This window comes from Pyxicephalus adspersus, chromosome 1 (genome assembly GCF_032062135.1).
Source record: "Pyxicephalus adspersus chromosome 1, UCB_Pads_2.0, whole genome shotgun sequence".
Taxonomy (NCBI): domain Eukaryota; kingdom Metazoa; phylum Chordata; class Amphibia; order Anura; family Pyxicephalidae; genus Pyxicephalus; species Pyxicephalus adspersus.
Genome location: NC_092858.1, coordinates 144,293,830 through 144,320,297, shown reverse-complemented (window position 1 = coordinate 144,320,297; position 26,468 = coordinate 144,293,830). Strand labels below are relative to the sequence as shown.

The 26,468-nt window shown below is 36.3% G+C and overlaps 1 protein-coding gene across 1 annotated transcript in view; it reads right to left on the bottom strand.

Moving 5' to 3' along the window:
- The window catches only part of LOC140334713 (sialate:O-sulfotransferase 1-like), a 328,520-nt gene extending 306,243 nt beyond the window's left edge, over positions 1 to 22,277 (bottom strand). Inside the window, exon 1 of the mRNA XM_072416987.1 lies at positions 22,218 to 22,277. Within this exon, the coding sequence (XP_072273088.1) occupies positions 22,218 to 22,277 (60 nt within the window). The remainder of the gene's footprint in view (positions 1 to 22,217) is intronic.
- Positions 22,278 to 26,468: the final 4,191 nt, after the last annotated feature.

Here is a 26,468-nt window from a genome sequence, read left to right as displayed (position 1 = left end):
GGTTTGCTGGATCACCCAGATTCACTGAGGAAATTGTATCATCTCCAGCCTTTGAGAGCTTTAATAAATCAGGCCCATTATGTTCCCTGTTAGCACAAGTGAATGCGTACCCTTTTCTATTCCCTGCTACTGTGAAACGGGTTACAAGAGACTATAATAAAGTTCACTTAAATATCTATCCCAGTTAAATTTTAAAATACTGGAGCGTGGCCTGGCGCATGGCAGAATAGGACAGCTGTATCATTTACTTACCCCCTGCTATCATGGGCAAACCTAATCACCAGGGCTCTGGTGCTTCATCTGGCGGGTCCCGATCCCACGGGAACGTATTTCAACCAAGCAGCACCACAACTCCAGCCACGAACAGCCAAGAGGGAGGAAAGATGGAAGCGGATTAGCCGGCAGCCCCCCAGCAGCACAGGTGAGCTTCTCCTTCTTCTTCAGTGCCCAGCAGCCCCAGAGACCCCCTGTCACAAACTCCTTCGCCTACAGGCTCTCTCACTTTGACAGCACCTAGTCAGCAACCCCCACAGTGGGATATAGAGTCTTATCTACAACCACTCCCCATTAAATCAGACCTGGAGAACATGGTAAAGTGGTAAAGTGGAAAGCACCACAGAAGACCTTAGAAGTCACTTGGTCAAGCACACTGAGGTACTTAACGCCCATTCTACCCTGCTACAACAACTCCTATATCAGCATGACGATCTTGATAACAGTAACAGATGCAACAATATCAGGCTGAGAAGGATCTCAGAGACCATCAGTACTGAGGAACTGATCCCGGAGCTAGCAGCCATATTCAATGACCTCCTACAAAAACCCAAGGACCATTACATTGAACTTGACAGAGTCCACAGGGACCTGGGCCCAAACAGCCAAGATCCTATTAGACCTCGTGACATAATTTGTAGAGTACACTATACCCGCCTTAAAAAAGACGTCATGCGAACCCCCCTGTTCCTAATTGTCCATTCCACTACTTCTATTGTCACACCCTTTTCCAGTGTAGGGCTCTTAAGCCCATCTTGGATATTCTCAGAGCACGTAATATTATTTATCGATGGGGATTCCCTTTCCAGTTGATTGCTACCAACATTGGCAAGACCACCTGTTTTCGCCAGTTGGAGAACCTGCCTATATTCCAGCATACCCTGGGACTTTTGAATCTTTCCCTACATGACTGGCCAGTGCAGCTTCCACTCCTGGACCTTCCACCTCCTTCACCCTGGATCCAGCACAAGCGCAAGGCTCGACTCAAGGTGTCTTCCTCCCCTGTGGACCATGCTACCCATGACTGTTGAAGGGGACGACAGTGGACCATGATTTGGGACTTCTTTAGAATGATCCCAGTGGACCCACACCGCTGATGAGTATACCTACTCTTTACCCATCTTAGATGCCTTACTGTTGTTACTTCAATCTCAATCATTAAGCTTACCTTACTTTGATTGCTACTGTTTGATTACTTGCCTAATGTGATATTTTGCTGTTTTATTGTTTGCCTTTCTAATATGCTGCACTTACTTTCCTATTTCATGATTGTATATCACTTATATTGTAGATGCCAGGTGTGGGTGGGGGCTCCTCCCACCTCGTCATCCATTTTAACTCATTCAAGGACCCTGAGGAAGGCTTCTGCGTTTTACACTTTAGTCTACCCCTATCCTGCCCCCTCCCCTGAAGTACCCTCCCCTTTATTTGCTCTACACTTTCAAACCTGATATCACCTCCTTTGTTTGTTCTTTAATATCCGAATACAGATTTAATATATTGAATACAGAAACTTTGACAGATGTTCCACATTGTTCAAACTATTGTACTGTATTGCAAATGTCCATATTGTACTATCTGCTCCAAGTTTGCTTGTCTTTAGGTTTTATATCAATAAAAAATGAAAGAAAAGAAATGAAAGCCAGGGTATCATACAGCGCCCCTACTGCACACAATACTGATCAATTTTTCTTCCATCACCATTGAATCAAACACACCTCTTACTCCCAAACGTTTACCCCACGGAACTTTAGTCCGTTTCTTTCTTTTACCTATTGTAAGGAACTTACCCGTCCTGCGAGCCCGCGATGTCCCTGGGGATCCCAGCCACAGAGGGAGACGCCGCCGTAGCAGGCAGCATGGCGGAGGCTGCTGCTCCTCAGCTCACAGCTTGTCTCTCTCTGCAGGCGGAGGGATCCGTCCTGGCCAAACTACTGTTCAGCCAGGCAGCAGCCCTTGCATCCCTTCAGATGTGGTTACTGAAACTCTCTCTGCACTCCTTTGCATGTGCGAAGTAGTGCACGTCTTAGGGGTGCTGTGGGAAGAGGTGCGAGTGCTACTATGCGTCCCTCTTGTACCCCCCGAGGGCGTGGCACTGGGCTGCCTCGCCCCGGGGCGGGACATAGTTAGTTTGAATTCCCTGCTGCCAATCAGCCGCAGGGGATTCACTTAGTCTCCTATCAGATGGCGCCAGGTGGCGCAAGGTCATTGGTCACTCTGGCCATTTAAGGAGAGCCTGTCCTGTACACCATTTCCCGCTATAAGCCTCTGTTAACACAGTGTGCTTGGGTGCGTCCTTGTGTTGGTTTAAGTTTATCTGCTTTTGTCATCTCCATAGTGACCTGGTCTGAAACTGACTCTGCTTGAACTCTGCCAGCCCTGACCTCGGATTGTTACTGACCATTCTGCCTGCTGCCTGCCCTGACCTCGGATTGTTCTTGACCTGTCTTTGCCTTACCCTCTTGTACTTCGCTTGTTTGGACTTAACCCTTGTTGTGCTTTATGACACTGAATAAAGCCTGATTGAAGGATATCTGGAATTGGTTGTGGTTTGTGTGCCCAGGCGCATTACACCTATTGATTTTTTCATCCTGCAATTCAACATCATGCTAAAAAGTCCCCTGAAGAAGCCTTAAGGGCAAAATGCATTGGGACACAATTTGAACCGCCCAATTTCTTACATTGTCAGTGATAATCTATCTAGCTAAGAGGTCAAAAGCTACTCCCGTGCCTTCAGACACAGCAGGGTGGACCTCACTGTGAATAATATGTGTTGTTGGAAACATATTTGCACCTTCTTGTTATTTTCATTCCTTAAATCAAGGAATAATACTGTATATTATAATTAATACACTGTCACAACAAACAAATACCCTGGCCTTTCATTTCTTTTATTTCATTTTATATCAAATTATCTACCATCAGGGTAGGTGGCCCTTTTTGACTAGAAGAAATCGATTAGCATCTTCTCCTACTTTTCAGTTTTATATGTTTGACTTGTATTGATCTTTTATGAGCCTATGCTATTTTTAATCTTGTATCACACTTTTTTTGTCCATTGTACATTGTATTTCCTATGCAAAAATGTAATAAACAAATTGACTCAAAAATTTTGAAATACTCTTAGTACGTTTGTATTATCACATTACTGTATTCAATGGTATTTTTTTTTTTTTGGAGTTCATTTTTAATAAAGTATGTACAAGCAAAATTTTAATACATGCGCAATACAATAAAATACTATACAATACAATAAAATATACTGCTTTAGCACATCGCCTTGGGGTCTCCTTATAAAGCAGTGATTGTGAAAAAATTCCTGGTGGAAATGAATTACTACCATTAAAACGATTCTCCACAGGGAATGTTTTAGTGAATGTCAGATTCACTGCTTTACAAAAGATCATTGTGTGTCTATTTCCTTCTTGTTTTGACTATTTTTTTCAGCTATTTTTCAAAGTTTGGAATTAATAATTAGAGTCAAAATCAATTTAAATATAGGTAAATGTACTGGGTAGGTAAAGTAAAACCTTTAGCAAATCCAGCCTTCATTTCTTTACTATCATTCCAACTTTTTACTCTGCAGTCATTTTGAATACTTTTGCATTATATGCATAAAGAGAATATAGAATAGGTAGCGAAGCTGCTTTAATTTTAATGTTGTGCTTTGATTATTAGGCAGAAATCATTAAATTAAAATGAATGTTTGATATGGATTATATTTCATTCAAGGCATGTTTAATGGGAAATCTGCTAAATATTCATAGTAAAATTAGAGCCATGTAGTCAAATCACCAATTTTATTTATATCATGATGGAAACTTAGGTTTAAATCATATAATGATGATAAAAAAATTGCAACATATATTGTATGTAGGTAATGCTGGTCAAATTTCAAACACCTGACAGTTCGTCTTAATTGATCCCAATTGATTCTGTATCCAAATTCAAATCCTATTGAAAACAATGACGGAATAAATATTTTTGTTTATATTCTGGTTCTTGGACTACTTGTAAAACAGTGAAATTTAACAAAATGCATTAGAAAACTCACACGTGAGCAGAATACTGTGCAATAAAAAAAAAGAAAGGGGAATCTTTATAGCCATATGAGGGACATTTCATGTGGCTTTATGGCAACATGGGAAAGATACAAATCCTTCAATTTATAGCTTAGTGGGGTTCCCTTTATTTTTTAAGTAAAATTATGGTAAAATCAGGATTTAGAACCACATAAACATATTACAGCAATATATTATTATTATCATTACACAGTGTTTATATAGTGCCATCATATTACACTAAGCTGTACAAAGTCCATAGTCATGTCACTAGCTGTCCCTCAAAGGGGATCACAATCTAATGTGCCAACCATAGTCATATGTCATTTTTACAGTCTAGGGCCTATTTTGTGGGGAAGACAAATAACCTTACTGCATGTTTTTTAGAATATGGGAGAAAACCAGAGTACCCAGTGAAAACCCACACAGACACGGGGAGAATCTGCAAACTTCATGCAGATGGTGTACTGACCGAGATTCGAACCAGGGACCTACTGCTGCAAAGGCAAGGGCACTACCCCTAAGCCACCAGTGAATTTAATCTGTAGATTTCAACCACTTTCAAGTAGAATTTTTGTAGAACCAAGCAGTAGACTAATTCTACTAGTAGAATAATTTTACTACTGGTACAATATTTTACAAGTAAAATATGGTATTTCCCCATATAAAAGACACTCCAATGTATAGGACAAACCTTGATTTTGGGACCCAAAACTTGGAAAAATTTTTTTTTTTAAATATACAGTTATTGAACTTATCGTATTGAACTTTATTCTTCACAGAATTCATACAACTCCTCATTACTGTCAAAACTCTCATCCATATGATAGTTCTTTGACTTGTCCTCATCTGTGTCTGATGGCAAATCACTGTCTTCATATCTTGTCTCATCCTCAGGTCCATCTATGGCATTTGAAATGCCACACTTGACAACGACCTCAATCTTCACACTATCCCAAGATCTTTTCACTCAGGCACAAACTTCTCCTATAGTTGGTTTCTTCACACTTCCTGCTGGTGTCAATTTGTCCCCAGAGGCCTTCATCTATTGGGTCCATTCTTCTCTCATAGCAGCTTTGAAGGGTTTGTTAATGCTGACATCAAGTAGTTGGAGTAGGAGTAGTTGGAGATGCCGAGCCTCCGGGTATGACGGCAGGTTTTGTTTCCTTCTCTGCTGCAAATTTCTTTGTGTTTTCTGTTATGTGTACCCTGAACTGGTCAAGCACCAATAGATCAGGTTTGCAAAAGTGTGCACCTGGACTTCTGCTCCAAAGTTTCTCAAACCAGATCTTCATCCCATCCTGATCCATCCAACCCTTGTCATGAACATGGACAATCACTCCTCAAGGAATGTCTTCTTTTGGCATTGTTTTGTATTTGAAAATCAGCATAGGTGGCAGCTTGGTTCCGTCGGCACAACAAGCTAGAACTACTGTATAATGGCTCTTTTCATGTCCACTTGTCTTCACAGTTACAGTCTTCACCCCCTTCTTATTAACAGTTTTGTTACTTTGTACATCAAATTGAAGGGGACCTTGTCCATATTTGCAATCTGTCCCAACTCAAACTGATGTGTCTTCCGACTTTGAATGACAAAACAACTGCTGGTAGCTTTCAGGCATCTTTTGGGCAAGTCTAGTCGTTTCATGCACTGGAAGCAGCAGTGGTGTCCTCCTTTGAATTCAGTAACTTTTGTTCACCAGCAATTCTTCTTGCCTCATGCTGAACCATCTTTGTAGACACAGGTTTTCCGATTGCCCTTTGCTCTTCAACCCATATCTTTAATTCCCTCTCCAAATCAGGCCATTTTGCTGACTTGCCTCTCATGTCCTTCTTCTTCCAAAGTATCTTCAGTAAGGACTCTTCCTCCTGTAGCCAGTCTCTGATTGTTTTCTCAGTTGGAGGAGGATCAAATTTATGTTCAGCAGTGTGATTATGTTCAGCAGACACTATTCAAGATCCAGAACTACAGCATTGCCAAGACTGAGAATAGATCACCAATCAACAAGCTCTATTTTTTAGGCCCACAGCACTGGACAATACAGTTAAGTTTGATTGGCTAGCAGTGCTGTCCCATTCTCTTGCAGTATAAATGTTTATATACACAGAATTACAGAAGACTGGTACAAAGGGGTAAGGGGTATTTTATATTTGTTTATATACAGGGAGTTCCCGGGTTACATAGGGACTAGGGAGATAGGGATTGTAGATTTGTTCCTAAGTTGAATTTGTATGTAAGTCAGAGCAGGTACATTATTTGAATAAATTCAATTAGGACAGATGTTTGTCACAACATATTATTAGGCAGTGTGGTGTCAGTTACTGTATAAAATCCTCACAAAGCAAAAAAATGCCTAGACATTCATTAACTTTTGAAGCAGGCTGTGCTTTGAAAAAAAAAAAGGCTGCAAAGTTTGTCTGGGTCATTAAAGAGTTACAAGATGTTACAGATCAGCTCAGCTCCTCAGATCACCCACATCATCAGCTGTGTCTAGCAAAAGATTTCTTCAACAAGTTGTGCAAACCACCCGCTCTTCCCTTCAAGCCTCCGTCCTGCACACAAGTGAGCAAGAAAACTCCCATTCATATCTAGAAGGTGTCCGTATGTCGGGTGTCCTTAACCTGGGGACTACCTGTATGCAGTTTTTAACATTTTTTTCTCAAGCTATGATAGTTCCCCCTATGTCTGCAAAAACTTTTTTCACTCCTTGAGTAAACCTTACCTAAAATTTGACTATGTTTTGCTTTGATCATATTTTGACAGTTTACAAGCATTAATTAAAATTTTCTTTTTGCTGAAACACATGTACAAAAATAAGGGACAGCCACCTCCATTTTCCAAGCTGTAAGAGCATTTTACAGCCTAGAGTCGACTAAGTGAAATTGTGAGTGCTTTTTTACGTTAGTCTGTGCAGGAAAAGGTTTGAAATAGAAAGATTTTCATTACGTCTTCACAGTACTATGTCAAGTTTATAGCCAGCTCCTGAATCCTGAGTCAGAGCTAGCAGATGAAGCTGAAGAGCTTTCACAAAGTGATTTGCCTGCTCTGCACAAGGAGGCTGATTTACAGATTTGACCTACTCCTACACGGACAGAATTTTACAGACTCATAGCATTAAAGTACATTAAATTATCCAGAGGTGGAGTATATAAATTATTAATTCTTACAAATACTGATATCAACACTTATAAGAAGAACATTGCTGAGATAGGAGAACCACAGTTATTAAGTTGTCTTTGAAAGGATTACCAAGAGAGGTAAAATTGGTGGGTGTAGTATTAATGGATTTAAAGTAGTCAACATTTTTAGTTTATATCCTTAAGTGCTGACATCTGCTTCAGAATATGAAAAATGTTGAATAAATAGGGTAGACCTCAATGTTCATCACGTAAGATTGTACTTATCAAATTAACCTTTAATCCTAAAACATATGGAAATAAAGTTATTTGATCAGCAAACACCCCTTAAAAATATGTTTTTCAGATGCATTCATAGTTGGTGATGTCGGTATACATAGTTAGAACCAAATTTAATTCCAGACTGGAGTTTTCTGTACATGAGTACACAAATGCCAGCCTCTGCTTACCAAAGGGTATCTGGATGGCAGGGATTGCAGGTTTAAAAGTGAGTAAGGTGGTGGCCTGGGTTCTCTGCCTTCTTTGCATAATATTTCCCAACTTTTTTCCCAGCTTCAAGATAATCTTTTTTATAGACCCCTCCTCTGTTAGGATGACCATGCCCTGCCCAACACACAAGTGATCTCTGGTGTGGTCACACTGCCACATTGTCTTCTCATAGAGCTCCTCACCTTGTTAATTCTCCTTGCAATGTTCAGTAACAGGCAGGCTGGTCCATCTGTACACATGGAAAACCATTTATTTTCATTAGCTTGAATTCTGTTTTAAATACTGTTGGAGTCTTCCTGTCTAAGCCACAAATTAAACCATAAAAAACTTATTCCTAAATAGGCATGGTATACAGAATAAATTCTAATCAGGTGAAAAAATATCAAAATTATTTGTGATCAATAACTGTTGTGTTCTGTAAAGAGTTAAGTGTTTTTCATATGCTCATAGCCTTAAAAAAACATCGAGTTATTTTATATTACCTTTAGAACGTTGTAACATTTAACTTTTCCATTAGCAATTTTATCCCCTGAAAAAGTTCACGTTGAAAAGTTCCTAATAAAATAGTTTTGCATACTCAGAAAAAAAAGCCGTTTGTGGCTTTTATGACATCTTAAAAATTGGCCCGGTGATAATTCAGCTTGTCGTTATGCTGGCTAAGACAGGAGCATCTAACATCCCCCAGAGATGTTTGCTGTAGATGGCAGCTCACAGTGCTCCATCCACTATATAAAACAGACCATCTCTCTTTATACCTTCTTGTGAAAGGCTGGATTGTTTTCTGATTAATGTTATAAATTATTACTGCATATAAAGGAGAAAATGCTATTACTTGGTATTATATGGATTTCATAATAGTTTCATGGCACAAAGAGGGGTGAGACTATAGAAAATGACAGCCATGAATCTCACTATGTGGAAGTCTGTTATTTCTTTTATTGATGTGTCTTCATTTAATTCATGGCTTTAATTTAAGCTGTTGGGTGATTGGTTGTTATGGTTTTTGTTTATCTGCTCACAAGGGCAGGTACAACGGTGCAGAGAGGGAAGTGCTGGGACTTCTGCTTTATACACCTATTCTGCAATACAGTACAAAGTGCAGGATTGAAACTATTTAATTCTATGTTTTTTACAGCGTGTTGTCAAAATACACAATTCCACAACGAAACTTTGCAAATGCCAAAGAGGCAATCTTAAGCAATGTCAAAAATGAAATGAAAGAGATAAAAAGTATCCTAAATGAAAGTTCAGCTCCAGGCAACCAGCTAGGTACACAGATGAATATACATATAGATGCTGTCTTATCTGTCAAAGAGATTTAATTATTGGTTTGAGATTTGCACAGCTTTCACATACAATACAGCCCATTTGGCAGGGAAGTGGATCTAATTGTCCTTGGCTTCAGGTCTCCTCCACATGTTGTGAATGGACAGTGATAAGAGAAGCAGCAAATAAAGAGCTTACTTCTCTGTAACTATATTAACTCTTCTTGCACTGTTCCTTGCACAACTGAATGGCATCGGGATGTTTCTCTGACCAATCTGCTGGTGCTGCTGTACAGTAGACTGTATGAGGATGATAGCAAGTCAAACTAAGTTATTTACTTTGCTTGCAATAAAATCACACATATAATGATGTATTATTGATTACACAGCCATATTAATGTTCATACATATATATATATATATATTATTTCATATTATACATACAGGTTCCCTAAAAAAAAAAAATAGGGCAACATCAGCCTCTAAGAATAATTATTGTACTGCAGTTAGGTATACAAAGGAAGAATGTAATTGGTTTCCAACAGCAAAACAGAGATATTGCATTTAGAAATAAGGTTGTATACATTTTGGACAAATAGTGAGTGAAGCATTACTGGTATAAGTACTAGAGGAAAGTTTAAAGAATTTAAAGTTTTGAGAACTGGCATTCTTGCATATATCCAGAAGTGATATGCTGTTACTATTGAAGTGTGAACTATTGTTTTGATGTATCAGGCAATGCTGCTCAGTTACATAGCTGGGTTTCTTGTTCCCACTGCCCTGTTCATCACTCACAGCCTATTTCTCCAGCCCAGACATTTACACTATCCACCGGGAATATTCCCACTGCGAGAAGCAAAGCTGCTTAGGAGTTACTGACCAACGACAGTCTGGACCTCTTGTTCTGTTTAGTGATAGAACCTCATTTCCACCTATTCAAAGAATCAAAAGATAGTACAAACACTGAAGTATTTTATGTTTGTAAAAACACAATATATAAAAGTCAATTTCCTAAAAACATTGTCAATCATGCCATAGATTGTGAATCCAAGTCAATTACTGTAGCAGCAAGAAATGATGTTGACTTACCAATTCCTGCCATAAAATGAGATTCTTCAGTCACTGTTATGTAAATACAGCACTGTCTGGTTGGTTCACATTTGTGTAATTTGCCATTGACTAATTCAATAAATAAATCAGTCATGACCAACTATTAATTTATTAGTTAATGACACATCATAGAAATATAATCAAAGCAGCCAGATCTAGATAATATGGCATTCTTTTCTATCCTGTGGCATTATATGACAATAAGCTTATATTCTTATGAGCTAATCATATATTTGTTATGTTTATTGATACTTTTTATAAATTATTTATATTGCACATGAAGAAGCTCACTAGCAAAATGTAAAGGGAAGCATAAAATATACTTGTGTACTGTGTAGGTTAAATAGGTTTTGCAAGAAAACTTGACCAATCAATTCCCTGTTGTAGGATGATGTGAATTGTTAATATGAAAAATTGGTTGGCATGTTTATTCTTCAAGATGTATTAGTATATTTAAAATCCTATTTGGTCCATGACCGGGACTTTTTTTTTAAGGTCCAGAAAAATATTTTTAATAATTGAATTACATAAAATATAACAGTTCCCACATTCTGGTGCTGGGAAGACCTACCTCCTGATCATTTCTAGTAAATGTATAAAATATTGTCATGTGCTATACAAATATGTTTAGTCTAGAGGACAAAAAGCCGGATCAAATGAGCTGTCAAAGTCATTCCTTCAACTAAGTGTTATAAAAAAAACACTGCATGGGACCGCTGTGGCCTGCATTTTTATAAATAGATTGTAAAATACAGGAGACAATGTGATATAAACACTATTGAGTGCAATGGAGAGTTGATAGAGGATTCTCTTATTCTCCAATATAAATATAGTCTAAGGGTAAAGAAGAACATCTAATTGACCTGCCCATTACTTTTAGCATTTCCAAAGTCTTTGCTGTGACTATAATGTTTAGTGAATCCGATAAGACAATGGAGCACAACGCCCCTGACATAAGGGACCGTGACTATTACACCACAAGAAACATCCTAAACTCACATAAAACTGATAGCATGTAAGATAATGTTAGGACTTAGCCCATTCCAGCATTGTAGCCCCTATAGCTATAACTCAAATAAAATATAAATTACCATCTCCTTTCACATAAATGGCATTCATTCTGAAATGGTTTCCTAATCTTTATGTGATTGCTTCCTCTGTGATGGAAATATTGCCTTTTGTGCCATATTTATGGCTGGTTCTTAGAGAAGTATTGACTTTATGTAACAGTTTGACATACATCAAATACTTTGCAGCTCTAATAAAGCATTTTCCTTTTTTCGGTCAGCTTTTAGTTGTAAACACAGCTGATTTATTTGTGGCTTAGCAGTAAGACCATTTGTCCAAGGAAAAGGTCAATGTTACATTATTTCACAAAACATATATTTGTAAGCTGAAAAGCCATGTCATTTTGTGACAACATGGGGTCTACTACACTTTCCTTTGGAAACCATTGACCCTGGTAAAACAATACAAAAATATATTCCTGAAATAGAAAATGATCATAGCTTATTGTTAAAGTTGTTATTTTAAAAATCTATGATTATAGATTTCATTTATTTATTTTTTCTCTGTAAGGGATGTGTATCAATAATACATTTTAGAATTCAGTGATTTGATCTAAAGTTTGCCATGGACCAGGAAAGTCGAGGCATTATATAAACATATGGCCGATAATTCAAATCATTTGGTCATTTCATTTTTGTAGGTACTACTCAGCACAGTTGCAGGCAATATACATTGGGTTTGATTTAATAAAGCTCTTCAACACTGGAGATGATAGACCTTCATTGGTAAACCTGAGTAATCCAATAAACCTGCAATGAGTTTCTTAAAATCATTTGCTAATATTTAGCAAATGTTTTCAGTCCTGGACCATATTTATTTGAGGTTTAATGGATCACCCGGCAAATAGACCATGATAGTCTTCGTCACCAGTCCTCGTTAGCTTTGATAAATCAGAACTCATGCAAGTTAAGCCTAAATGGTATTTATTAATTAGGTCAATTGCTTTTTTATAAATTATTGTAATTGTAATGATGAAAGAGATCAAATGTTTTTAAGTTGAATGTGAAAGTTGTTGTTGGGCAAACTTAGCAGAATCAAATGTATTCGAAAGGTAAGTAGAGATCCGGTGATCATACTTTAATAAACTTAAAGACACCTGAAGCACTATATCTCAGTGCAAAGATACTAGCAGCTGCAATTAAAATGGCAAACTGTGTAAAAAACTGTAAAACCTTTTACAAATGTATGCATATAATTCTGCAATGCTTGCCTTATGCCCAAAACCACATCACATCCACATGTATAGCTTTAACATCCTATCCAAGTGTTTGCGCACATGTGTACCTAGTGCACAGGATTACACTATATGTTCTCTCAATTGTATTTCTTGCTAAGAATATTATACTGAGGAAGGGAATTGGTTGAAGGTAAGACACAGTCTGTTGTTTATTAATAAGATATAAAAATTGAGATGACATTATATACATTTTCGTTTGCATTTTATGGAAAGAACTGGAAATTCCAGTTTTTCCATAAACCAAAGTTGACCCTGCACATGCCAAGCCCAGCCTTTTCACCTATTCCTGGTGCATTTAGGCAGGGTAAGATGTGTTATTGTACATTGCCTGTCCCTTTTCGGCAATAACCACCTGCCTGAATCACTAAAATTCTCGGTGGCACTTTAGTTTCACTTTAAAGCTATGTGGACTTTGGCCAGTTTCAGAATAACTACCCTTTATGAAAAGTACTTTCCTAATACAGTAAATCTAAAACTTTATTTTTAGTGGATAGAGTGTGGAAGCAATTAAAACTGTTATACAGTGGTGTGTGTCCTATTGGAGAAATTATCCCTCTCTAATTAAATTAGTGATCAATGTCACCAGGCAAGGTAGTGGTAGGAAAATCAGAAAGTGTGCCTTTAGATATACCTTTCAAATATGTAGGACCTGCATGGTTAGACCTTTTCTGTTGCATGTTTTAGTTGAGCAGGGCTAAACAGACTTACACATAAGCAAAAAAATATATTGAACTAACTTTGCTGTTTTGAAGTTGGTCCTTTTTGGAAAAATCGTAGAAAACAAAGAAGAGTTAAAATGGGTAGAAGGAGTTTGCTTTTTGGTAATGTTAAAACATAAATGAAAATACATTTATTTAAACTCCAGTAACCAGTACTATGTAAATGAGTAAATGCCATTAGTAACAATTAGTCAATGAAAGCTCACGTGCTATAGAAAAATACTCACCAGGACACCTATAATTGAAAAACTGATAAATGAGCATGACCAATTAAAATAATTGCCTATTAATGTAACATTTTCCATGTCACAGCTTCATTTCATTGACTATCATTTCTACTGTATTCAAGAGGAAGAACTGTCTCTTTTGCAGATCATTGTAAGTGTGGGGGAATATACATTATCATTAAAAACATAAATATTAGTACTACACACCAAGTGTGTAGTCTGTTTTGTATCAAGGCAGCAACCGAGCCTTTCTATAAGTCACAAAGAAATAAAATAGGATGTCTACAGCCAATCTGCCACAGCAAATTCACGCAAGTTTTTAGAAATCTATAGATATTAGATTCCTGTAGAATTTCCAAAGAACTTAAATTTATTAATAAATTGTATTGAATATACCTGTTTAACACTGTTGTAAGGAGACCTTTCGAGTAAGAGTCTGGACTATTCTCCTCAATGTTATCATATTTTTTACCATCCCTCAGGACCAACTATCATTGTTTGTTGGGTTAGGACCAGGATAACAACGATAACATGAATATGCCCTATTTATGGCCTGTGTTAAAGGGCTTTTGTTCTGGTCACAACTGCTTTTCTCCTCCTACAAATGTATGAGAATGCAAATTAATGAGAATGCATTATGAAAGATATTAAAAACATCATAAAATGACATAAATATCATGCTGCATGTATCCATTAACACAGACCCTAAGAGTAGGTTCACACCAGACCAGTCTTTTGTGTGCCTAATGCATAACAGAATCTGCTTGTAGGCTCAAAAGACAACCACAGGAGATGATCCTGCTGCTACATGACCCATGAAAAGTCAATTTTAACCCAAATCTTCAATCCTCAAAAAGACGCTCTCTAGTCCAGAAGATAGTAGTATAGGAATGTTTCATCACTCCGCCATTAAACTTGGCTTTTAGGTTGCTTATTTTAATTTTAACTCAGGGATTGTTCAGAAGGGTGGGGGTTGAATAAAGGTTAGCAAATGGGGCTGCACATTCCATATTAGCTTTAGGTATAAATACATCACTCATTGCAGTTGTAAAAAGGTATGTTAATACTTCAATTGTCTTTTCAGTAAAGATAAAGTCTGCAAGATCAGCACAAGACCAGTAACCTACAAATATTATAACAGCGCCGGGCCTGGAAAGGTAAGACTCAAATGCCTCTGTGCAGGGTCCATCACAAAGCATTACTACATTTGCACTACATTTTCAAACTTTACGGGTACTTCCAGTTCAGTATTTGCAGCAAGAATAGTGGCATTAACTGGATAAGAGGTCTCTGGTATATGTGCAGTCATTATTATTATCAAAGCAACATCTTTTGTAAACTATTACTTCATCACTACCATAGGCTCTGCAAACATTATATACTAAAACCAATGAAAGATCACATACGCCTCTGATCACTTCTGTGTGCTGCCAGAATTAAATTAAAAATTACAGCAAAGAAAGTCCATTAACATATATCAGGAAAACTTACTTAAAAGTAATGAACTTGTTGTTGATTTCTACTGCTGTATAACATCTTCAAGCTCCACAAGAGATCAGGAACATTGCAATAATTTCTTACCTAGTCAGCATGTAATTTCTGAAGTCTCAAAGGCACTAGGACAGACTTGAGAGGGAAACGTGTCCCTGAATGTAGCCAGAATCTCAAATAAAGAGCAATAAAAAAAGTAAGGCATATGGAAAATGAAGAACAGAGAGAAGAGTTTTTTTTGACCCAGTGGCCTGTGAAATAGCAGCACACTCAAGAGAAACATTAGGTTACAATGACAATGAGTGAATCACGTTCAAGTGTTTGCAGCTGTGAACTTATATTGCAATTGTAATACAGACCACACTATTATCTGTTTTGTTTAATGCATGACGTAGACATCATATTGTTATATTAATTCTTATACGTTCTTCCTATATCCATTACATATTTGTTCTGTACATATTGCCAACATATTGCTTCTACTAATTCATCCATCACATTTTAATAATGTTTTATCTTCTAATCATACATCATCTAAGTCATGCATTCATTATACTATAATAACTGTAACTATATATAAAGACCTGCACTACTTAGATACTAAGCATGTAAAAATGTGCAGTGAAATCCACAAACTTTTTACCAACAGAATACATTTTATTACATAATATATAAATGCAATACAATACTATATTGAAACATACTTAAATTGTCAGTAAACTCAAGAGACCACACCACCCACCCTTCCCACTGCTTCTTTTAACCTTCTAAAAAAGTATAACATAAATGGATTTAAAGTAGAACTATACCTAAAAACTAAAAAAATGTTGCAAGGCAGGCCATTTATTGCAGAAGGGACAGTCAATGTTCCTTCTGCCATAAAATAACATTACCTGCCTGTTTGCAAACAGATGTGTATCCTAATTTAAGCCATTATAATTTGTTGGGTGACATTTTTGCATATATTCAATACCCAGCAATTTGGTACCTACTCAATTTTGGTGACAATTTTGCACATACTCAATACCCAGCACATCCCACCATTGTACATTTTCTGTCCCTTTCTGCAATACCTACCTGATAGCTGATTTTTAATAGTCCCACTTTATATACATTTTCTACCAATGGATTCTGAGAACGGAGGGTATTATAGACTACCTGTCAATGGGTAAATGAGAGAGAGATGCGTACAAGTCAGTCAATCCAGTGCTCTGAGCCATCTATGCTACTCACATATATGAATAAATAGGAGGAATGTTTGGTGTAAGAGCTGCTGTCAGTAAATGACTTTGCCCATCAGGTCATGTCAGGTTATGGGAAGCTCAAAGAGTTCACAATGTGGTGGCAACACAACCACAGTCTATTGTTGTCACCATAACATATTGCTTTTAACTCCTATTTGGGAAACTGCAGGGGAGGGTTTTATTGGCACATTAACAGCCACAGAACTATCATCATATTTGATGGCTGTCTATGATCTTAAGAGGTAATAAATACCTAAAGGGTTTATTCTTACATGTCACCTACTATGTATGCATTTCATATGAAAAAAAAAAATATATATATATATATATCTGACGCTAGTTTTGCATCTGTGCTTGTTAGAAGACAAGACTTGTATGAGAAAACATGAAAATTAGCAATTCATTTCTATGGCATTTGTATCCAGGTGGCACAGTTAACGACCTCCAAACTACCACTGCTCGACAAAAAAAAGCTCTGGCGGAAAAGTTCTTCTAAAGTTTATGCCAGATTACTAATGATAGAATAACACATTTAATGAGTTAATTATGTTAGCAAATCAAGAATTACTTTTTAGGCTTCATCAGATGTTCAGAACCAGAAGAACCTTATAATGCACCTGCAGCAGAGTATTCCAAATTTAGTCCGTTTGAACATATGCTGCACTCATAGATTATTGTGCTAAATATGTATTAATATAGTAACAGGAAGCCTCAGGGTGCAGCACACAAGTCATCTGTCCAGAAGCCCGTCACTGATTCTCGCAGAAGAGTCTCATTCAATTCAAAGCAGTGCCAGCCAGCAGGGACTAGAGATAATGCCTGGAAAGAAGGATGAGCGGTTATTGAAGCACATAATCCGACATCCATCCATTAATACATTTTTTAAATTTTTATCACTTCCTGACAATATTATGTGAAAGGGATAAAAGCTATTTTTACCATTTTAATTGCCCGAATTGAACACTGTCTGATATATTAGCAATCTGTTTGCCTTGTTCTGTTATATAAAAATGTTCCCATCTGTCCATGTTGTTGGAAAACATGACATGTAAAGAGCAACAGAAATTCATGAAAGAAAAAAAAACATTTATTTTCAACGAAATGTCAAATAAAATATTTTGCCTAACTCCTAGCAGCCAAGTAGAAAGATGCTCACAGGATATCATAGTTCATAAAGAAATAAAATCTTTCAACCAATGCAAACACCAGCTGATCAATCTTCTTATCTTTCTCCTTTTTAAGTTAGTGTAATAAATGTGCAAAACCAATCAACATAAAAGTATTATTTTATTTACAAATAACTTTGTCCTGCTTCGTACCAGAAAATTTATTTTAGTTTAATTTTAAAGGGCTAAAAAAAAAAAAAAAAACTTTATAAAACTATTTTTTAAACAACCAACATTGGTCACATGAAACAAATACATGTTTGTATTTTTTGCTAATCTTTGTTAATGACAAAGTTACGTAAACTGTAATGTAAAAATCCTGGTCCTGGCCCATCAAGGGTATAAAGGTATTAGAGCTGGTACATACTATTGCCAAGAATGGGATAAAGAGAAACTTCTGAAGGTTATAACTGTAAATCATACAAGGAGGTAAGGATAAAGTGTAGGTAACCGTTATATCTCTGTTGTTCTTCACAAAATACAGTTCTTTAAAAATTTGGGAGTTCATTTACTAAAGGTTTATAGACTGTACTTAGCAAATGCTAAGTAAATGCTCACTAAGCATAGTTAATATGATAAAGTTATGCATGCATCAATCAACCATTGATGTGCTAGCAACGATCAATTTTTTCACACATAATTAGTTTAGTGTACATAGGCTTGCCTTATAAATCACTCACTTTACAAAGGGAACATTTTTTAGGTTAACGTTTAATTTGCACAGCCCTTATTTATTTAATGGATTAAAGTAGCACCCCTTGACAACCACCAACCTGTGGGAACACTGCACACCATTTACATTAGCATTAGGCTCCCAGCATAATTCTCAGCATATCAGAATAGCCAACATTTGCCTTTTTGCATATCACAAGGATAAATGTGTAACACTTGCTGCAAACTCTAACTGACAGCAAACTAAACTTCATCCCAATTCCTGTCCTGCAAGTTTGCTTTAAATCATAAAGTAGGTGACAATTCTACTGAGATGCATTTGTTTCCGGCACCAGAAGTAATAAGATATGTGTGGGGATACTTCAGACATCAATCAGGGCAGGATCAGCAAATAGTGATGTAAAGTGGTCTACCTGTAAATACAGTTTTTGATACTGTGAGAGGTCTCCAAGAACCTTCTCTGTCATTTTTGTATGAGTAAAGGCCATAACCCATAAAGGAAGCTGGTGCCTTAGCATATGTATATATAAACATGGCCCTCGCCAACCTTTAATGCTGTCCTGAGCCATACTTGACTATTTCCTCCATTCCCTAAACTCTGAAATGAGGTCAACGGTTCCAAATTCCCCACTGTTCTGGGTCTTTTTGGAAAAATTAAAACAGTTAGAAAGGAGCACATAAATACCAACTGATATATTTCTATTTGACAGATTCCCCCTAAAATTACACTACTTTTTGATTATCTGCATTTTGTTAGAAACAATTTCAGCAATATAGGAAAAATTGCAAAACCAATTGACATAAAATCTTTAAAATAGATATCACTGTCTATCTATCTATCTATCTATCTATCTATCTATCTATCTATCTATCTATCTATCTACCTATCCTGAACCCTATTGTCAGGCTGGTAAAGCAACAGTAAAGACTCAAGTAAGAAAATTTTAAAAAAGTAACTGTTATGTTGTAGTATATATATATATATATATATAAATATATATGAAAGGCACATTCCAAAAATAGAATGAGAAAATATGGATCTAAATTCCCTTTCACAAATGTGTCTTTGGGTGTCTTTGTAAAGGTTATCTAAAAGAATTTTGTTTTTGATAGTTGTTGTGCTGGGAACCTTTCCTTGTCACCACCGCATGTGATGAGAAAATCTATTGATATTTTCTCCATACAGGTCGTGCAAATAGGGCTCCCAAGGTTTCTATAAAAGGACAATGATTTCTTCCTCTCTTAAAGGTCGTTTAACGGCTTCTTTGTGCTCTAAAAGAATTGTCCCTTTTCTGTCTTCCATTTTTTTAATAGGCTAAATCCATCACCTGTACAAATCTGTATCTGAACATAACATGACAGGCTTCCTGTCTAGTGCAGAGATTACAGATTGTATAATCTGTCTGCAAGGAGGTTTCATTGCTTAGTTTAGCGTCCATGCATTGTGATTAGATATTGTGCATAAATGCCAAAAAAATTCATCTGGTTTATGCTAACCTTTTCTTTTTCATTTTTAACATAAATAATGCTGTCTTGGTATGTTGCCCATTGGTACTAGCCTTTTAAAGTGAATCCAAATGCTTGCTTTATGATACTGTCATGTAGAAGAAGTCTTGTAACGATTTAGGACCCAAACTAATGTTTCAAAGTTCAGTACAAACCAACTTAGAATTGCCACATACAATGATTTAACACTAAGATGGTTGGCAATCTGTTTGAGGCCTAATTAAGACTTAACTACAGGGAATGTCAAGGTGACAACTATTCCTAGGAAAATTAAATCAGGAAACTCGATTATTAGTGCATGTTCCATTACAATATGTTTGAAATCAATTTTTTTTTTCCAGAACATTGCTTTCCTTTACATTTATTTTTTTTAGACTTTCATGGCTTGAAATGATAAAATTACTAAATTTTTTTAACAATTTATCATTAAAGGTCTGAATTAGACTGTCAAAGACCTTGGTAATGTGCATAATGGGGCTCTTCCCACAGCTCCCACAGGAACATAAATGGACAAATAGACTTTGTCAACCTTTTCTCAACCTTCTTAACACAAATGAACCCTTGAAATGTTTTTTTTTTCTTAGATATCATGGGACCCTTAAAGAAACCAATTCATTGTGGTCAATGGGAAAAAATGCTTCTTCATTGGGGGTAAGTCGAATACCACTTACAATAGTGGTAAGACTGTCACCCTTCCCGACAGCTAAAACACATTGGTGTTCTTCAGCTAGCTCTACTGAGTGGCATCAGCCCAGGAACTATGCAGACACCATCAAATGGGAGGTCAATAAACCACTGCTCAAGGAACCCTAGCAATTTTAGGAGGAACCCTAAGGATACATATAAACCCTGGTTAAAAAGGGCTGGTGTTCGTGTATAATATATGTATTAGCATGGCAGACAATATTTATCAATATTTATTTTGGCAAAATGACCTTCTATTTTTTCAGATTTTGGCAGCCCTAGGCTTCTTGTTATTTAGTTAAGGTGCATAGCCTTCAGAAATTTTGGTATTTTGAATGAAATACAGTAAAACTTTCAGTATACAGTTTGTTCAGTGCCACTTAGCACACTCTCACCTTCCTATCAATCTCCACATCTATTACCAAGCACATTTATCACTGAGGTCTATACTGCATGGGTATGTATCTCCATTACTGCTATACATAAAAAATGCATTATTTTCCTGCTGTCAAGTAGGCATTTCATGCTGTCAAGTAGCCGTGTGTCTTATAACTCATCAAGTCTAAATTACATTCTGTAACTGCAAGAAGAAAAAAGTTACTAAATAAAATATGAAAAGTAAGAAATTGAGGATCAAAATACTGAATTTATATAGAGCACAAGGAATGGTTAAACCCTTTCTCAATTCAGATGTTTCTATTTACTTATTGTCATGTAGACACAATAGCAAAAGAGAATAGATATCTCTAAAATGAGGCAAATTGCTTTTTAGACAGATTTCAAAGCAACAAGTATCTCTTGACACGCTTCAAATAGTTGTTAACCATTTACCTTTAAGGCTGTACAGAAACAACAATACCTAAACTATATTTGCAAACTTTCTACATATGGGACTCAGTGTGCAAGAAGTGAAATCATTTAACTTAGTTTTATGTCACAAAATATAAATGTGTTAGGTGGGGGGTTGAAAAAGATCCCCAGAACTTTGCTCTGTATTAGGAGCCTCTGTCAGCACACAAACACAAAGCGAGACCAGGTTGTCAAAGTGAAACCATAATCCCACAGGTCCCAAAGTGACACCAACCCACAGGTTACCTTGAAGGAGTTCCCTTTTCAGTATACTCTGCAGGCATGATAGTTATCCCAGCCTTTCGCTGGAGGCGCAACTATCCTCCCCTTCCCCTTGCAGGTCTTTACAGAAGCTACATATACTGCGTAGCTGGCAGTAAATGTCTAATGGATTCCTTATTACTGTACTGAACTCCATTACCTCCCTAGAGGTAACCCCGTGTGTGACTCGGGGTAGAAAAAAGTTGCAAAAAGCAGTAACCTTGAGTCACACTTGGGGTAGGTAATCCTATGGGAAGTAATAGTAAATAGAGCCTTACCTGATCCGCCGGCGCCCCGCATCGTCCATTGCCGCAATCTCCATCTTCTTCTTCCGGCCCGCTTCTGCACACGATGAGTCACCGGTGCGCCTGCGGGGCGAGGCAGGAAGTTCAAAATCCATTTGTATTGCATTCAATACAAAATAACTGTATTGAATGCAATACATTGGATTTATATGTGTAAAAGCAGTACAATGTTTTCAAGAACATTTATTTTACAGTATATATGATTGTATGAGTATAATATGTATTTAAAAAAATAAAATAAAAAATAAAATATATATATATATATATATATATATATATTTATTTATTTTTTTTCTTTCATTATACTCATACTATTATATTATACTGTAAAATAAATTTTCATGAAGAACAATGTACCGCTTTTAGTCATATAAAAACCCAAAGAAATTAACCGCTAGGGAGGTTAAGGTAAGTTGAAGTGGAACTTTCAAAAACATCAAAAAAACACTTACCTTTACTTCTGCAGAGCTCTTGATGCCTCCACAGCTGGCCTCATTTTGGTCCCACGTCATCCTGCATTCCTCCTTTGCCCCAGCGCTGGGCACCACCATCTTCTTCCTTTTTCCTAGGAATTAATTTTCATTTTCTTTTAGTTCATAAAACATTTGAACAAAATTGGCCTTTATCAGATTCAACAGGTTATACTTATGTTCCATTTATCTCCAACAGGACAAAATTAAGTGCCAAGACTATCAGTTACTAGATTAGTACCTTTGCATAAGATAAGGTATTGTATGAACTGTTAGGGAAGTTAGGATGGAACACTCCATCTTAAAGAAATCTTTTGAACTCAGGACTATCAAAGAGAACCAGAATCCACTCTTATAGTAATCTGAGACAGATATCCATGTTATCAATCACCTGTCCAGAATTACTATCACTGTGCCATAATGTGAATTCGCTTCTCAATAAATTAGTGTTTTTATCTTACTTTAAGAAGAAAATCGATCCATGTTTGGTATTTTGTAACACATTTTCCCCTAAGGTTAATGCCAGTGGCTTGGATATAACAATATTTCTGACTTTAAAGTCCTTTATTCTCCTATAGATACACACTTTCTGAATTTTCAATATACCAAATAGCCTTCTGCAAAGACTGTTGGGATTTTAATTCTCTTTTGAAAATTGAGCTGCATAAAGTATCCATAGAAGTTTATTAGCTGTATGGGTTTGCTATGACCCACGTTAGGCTTTGAAATATCTATAAACATCCATTTAGATGCCAAATGAAATATTTTACAGGGCAGTAGAGATTTTTAACCATGGTCATTTGTGACATATTTATTCCTTTACTACTATTTTTCCCATTCCACAGGGTGTGTTTTCGTATTGGAATGTTCCATAAGTATGTACTATGTATTACATATTTCATGACAGTATAGTTCAAAGGAGATTGTTAATGTAAATTATAGGATGCACCAATATTAGAAAATAAATATGTACCTGCGTACGGGTATTTGTACTGAATATATACAAAACAAGAGCTGTAGCATTTCCTGAAAAATGTATGGTTCTATATATAAAGGATGATCATTTCTTTTTCATAGTAAACAATCGTAATTTTGTTACAGACAATTAATATTGGTATTTAAACAGAAAAGAAAACAGAATTTAATGTCATTTTAAAAACATTATGAAAATACAAAATTATATATTTTAAAGTAATTTTTTTCAATCCATATACATACATAAAACATCATTTAATAAAACTATTTTTAGAATGCATTGCAGGAAATCTGTAGATCAGCACAACACACACAAAGGCAAAAACACTTGCAAATGCTTTGCTTGCAGATGTCTCTAAACACAATTGAGAAAGAAGACTTCCTAAGTTGTGGTTGAATAAATGTCCTTGTACTGTCTGGTCAATGGCAATCCCTTGGATAATTGTCCTTATCATACCTTGGGTTTTCTTGGCAAGATGTGGATACCGAAGGAGATTGTCAAGTCAGTTTTCAGGCAGGTATTTCAAACTAGAACAAGAGAGCATTTTTTAGACTTTTGGTCCAAAACCACACAGTGAGCATAGGAAACTGCTGCCCGGGAGTGGCAAACTGCACCACAGGTTAATGCTTTTTAATTGCGATGGTGATGAGTTCCATCACCCAGAAGAGAAAATGCAGCCACATGGTCAAAACCAACATGCCCCTACCAGGAACTGCACTGCAGCTCCACCGCAATACAATTGCTATCAAATGTTTGTACAAAGTGGTTCCCAGCTGGTCCCATACAGTTTAATGGGAGTGATTGAGAACACTTTTGAGCTTGCTGTACAACACTGTTGGAGATATAGTAAAATTAATGCAGAATTGAATGCAGAATTTAATATTTATATATGTATTAATATATATATATATATATATATATATATATATATATATATATATATATAGTATTTATATTCTGCATTCAAATGTAATTTTAGTATTTTTAATTTATCATTCTTTTGTCACTTATACAAGTACTTACAAGGATCCCAAAGTGTTGTATGCTATTATATATGTTTTCATGCCATTTCAGAAATATAATTTAAATGTATATTATCTTATATTTATATTTGGTCATATTTGCCTTTTTTTGCAATATAAATTCAGTTACATTATAGTATGATCTATACTGAGTTACAGTATAGTATGAAAGGTCAAAATCTGAATTGTACTTTTCTCAGGTATCTGTTTTGGCTGCTGGGTATGGAGATGGGATTTGAGGACCTTTGCCTTTTAAGGTTGCCTTATTCTTAATAACCTTATTTCAATGGAAATTACAGGAGACATCTTCAATCGTTGCTGTGGCCAGTCTGATTTATCCACAATGCTACGAGGGCAACCTGCCGAGGAAAGTAGCAATGGGTAATGGGTAAATGGGATATCAGATGACATAGAAATATATTATCAGGAGCTGAATGTAAACCTTTCTGCTATTATAAAAACATTTACAAGAAAATTTTCAAAGGCCGATATAAACCTTTCTGCACAGGCCTATAGAAATATGCTTCCTTTAAAAGCATACAGCTGAAATGGTGCCCACGCATCAATTTATGTGGAATAACCTTTTGTATATGCTCTTCTCTTGCAATAGTAAACATCATGTTGCGAAATTGATTCAATCTGTCACCAGTTTACTAGTTATGCTGACATTTTATGCCACTATGAAAATGTGAGATGAAATCAGAGAATCACTTAGAAAGGGAAAGCATATGTTGACTGATCAGCAAACTTTATTTTTAACAGTTCATGGTTAATATATGTCTTGGAAATGTTAGTACTGATATTTTTATAGTAGTTGTTAAGTTATTGTTTTAACTGATGTTTTAATATTTGAAAGTTACAATATGCATGGCACAAAACATTGTTTCTCTTTCAATCCATGAATTATTAATTTATTTTACCACAGTATACCAAAACTGTATACTAATCTATCCAATTGCTTGGTATTCAGGGCAACTTTAAATAGAAAAAGCCTGGGTTCAAGCATGTTTTTGGACAAAAATGTTACAAAATGTGTTTCATAGGTTTTGCACACTTCAAAGCAGCAATGGTGAATCTATTTGATAGAAATGACCATTGGTCAGTGTAGCATTTGACATCACAAAAAGATTGCCCATTATATTACACATTTGCAGTTATCTACATCCTACTTTAGACAATTAAGACCACACAGAAGACTGTCAGAGACAGTGCCTTGTTTTTATTGCTTGATTTAATGTGTTTCTCCCACCTTCTAAAGTTGGTAGGTATGTACTCACCTAACCTGCTTTCTTTCCAGCTTCCCAGTATAGATGGGAAGGATACATGGTATCCTTAGTTATGGGGGAACATTTGACCCACACATCTGTGATAGTACCTAGGCCAAAATGCAAATCACCTTGATCTTTGAACTTTTAGCACTTTTGTTAAAATTTACATCACCACTATGTGCTTTTACAAGTGCAGTCAGTCCCATGATCTAAATATGTATGGAAATATGAATGTGGAAATCAATGTTGCCAAAAACAGTTGAGGTCAACTGGAAACCGAAACGTTGTTGGAAAAAATATCTTTTTATATAATCCACATCTAAACTCAAACCATGAGATTAGAACTGCAGCTAATCCACAGACATTGAATGTCTACATTGTCTTTAAAAGCACTAAATTACCACTATAGCAAGCTCTCACTAACCTCTAAAACAGCTGGCACTGTGAAGAAATGAATCCTAAGTCTACAATGGAAGCACTAAAGCCATACAGTCAGGTCCCATCATTCTGCTATATCCCCATTCTCTATGCACCTGCTCAGAGTTTATATTAGGAATTAAAATAAAAGGCTGGTAGACTGCCAAGTCATTGAAGAGAAGTATCCTTTAAAAAAAGCGTGAAAAGTGACGAGCGAGAATGCCTTTGGCATCCTTGAGAAAATTTCCCAACTTCCAATGGGTCCGCAAAATTTCCGTGAACCGATTTCACAAAACCATCAGAAGATCAAGGAAATCATTACAGGAGGATTCTCAGGGCTGCATTAATTCTTGCAGCCCTGGGAACCCTCCTGTTTGCGATCCCAGAGCACTAGAGGTTCATTAACCACCTGGGCGTTACACTGATGTCTAGATTTCTGTACCAAAAGCGTTACAGGTTTTATTGAATTTTTTTTTTTTAAATTGTAGACCTGTAACTTACAGAAATATGTCCGAACAGGGTTCTAGTAGATATCATGAATATAAAAAAT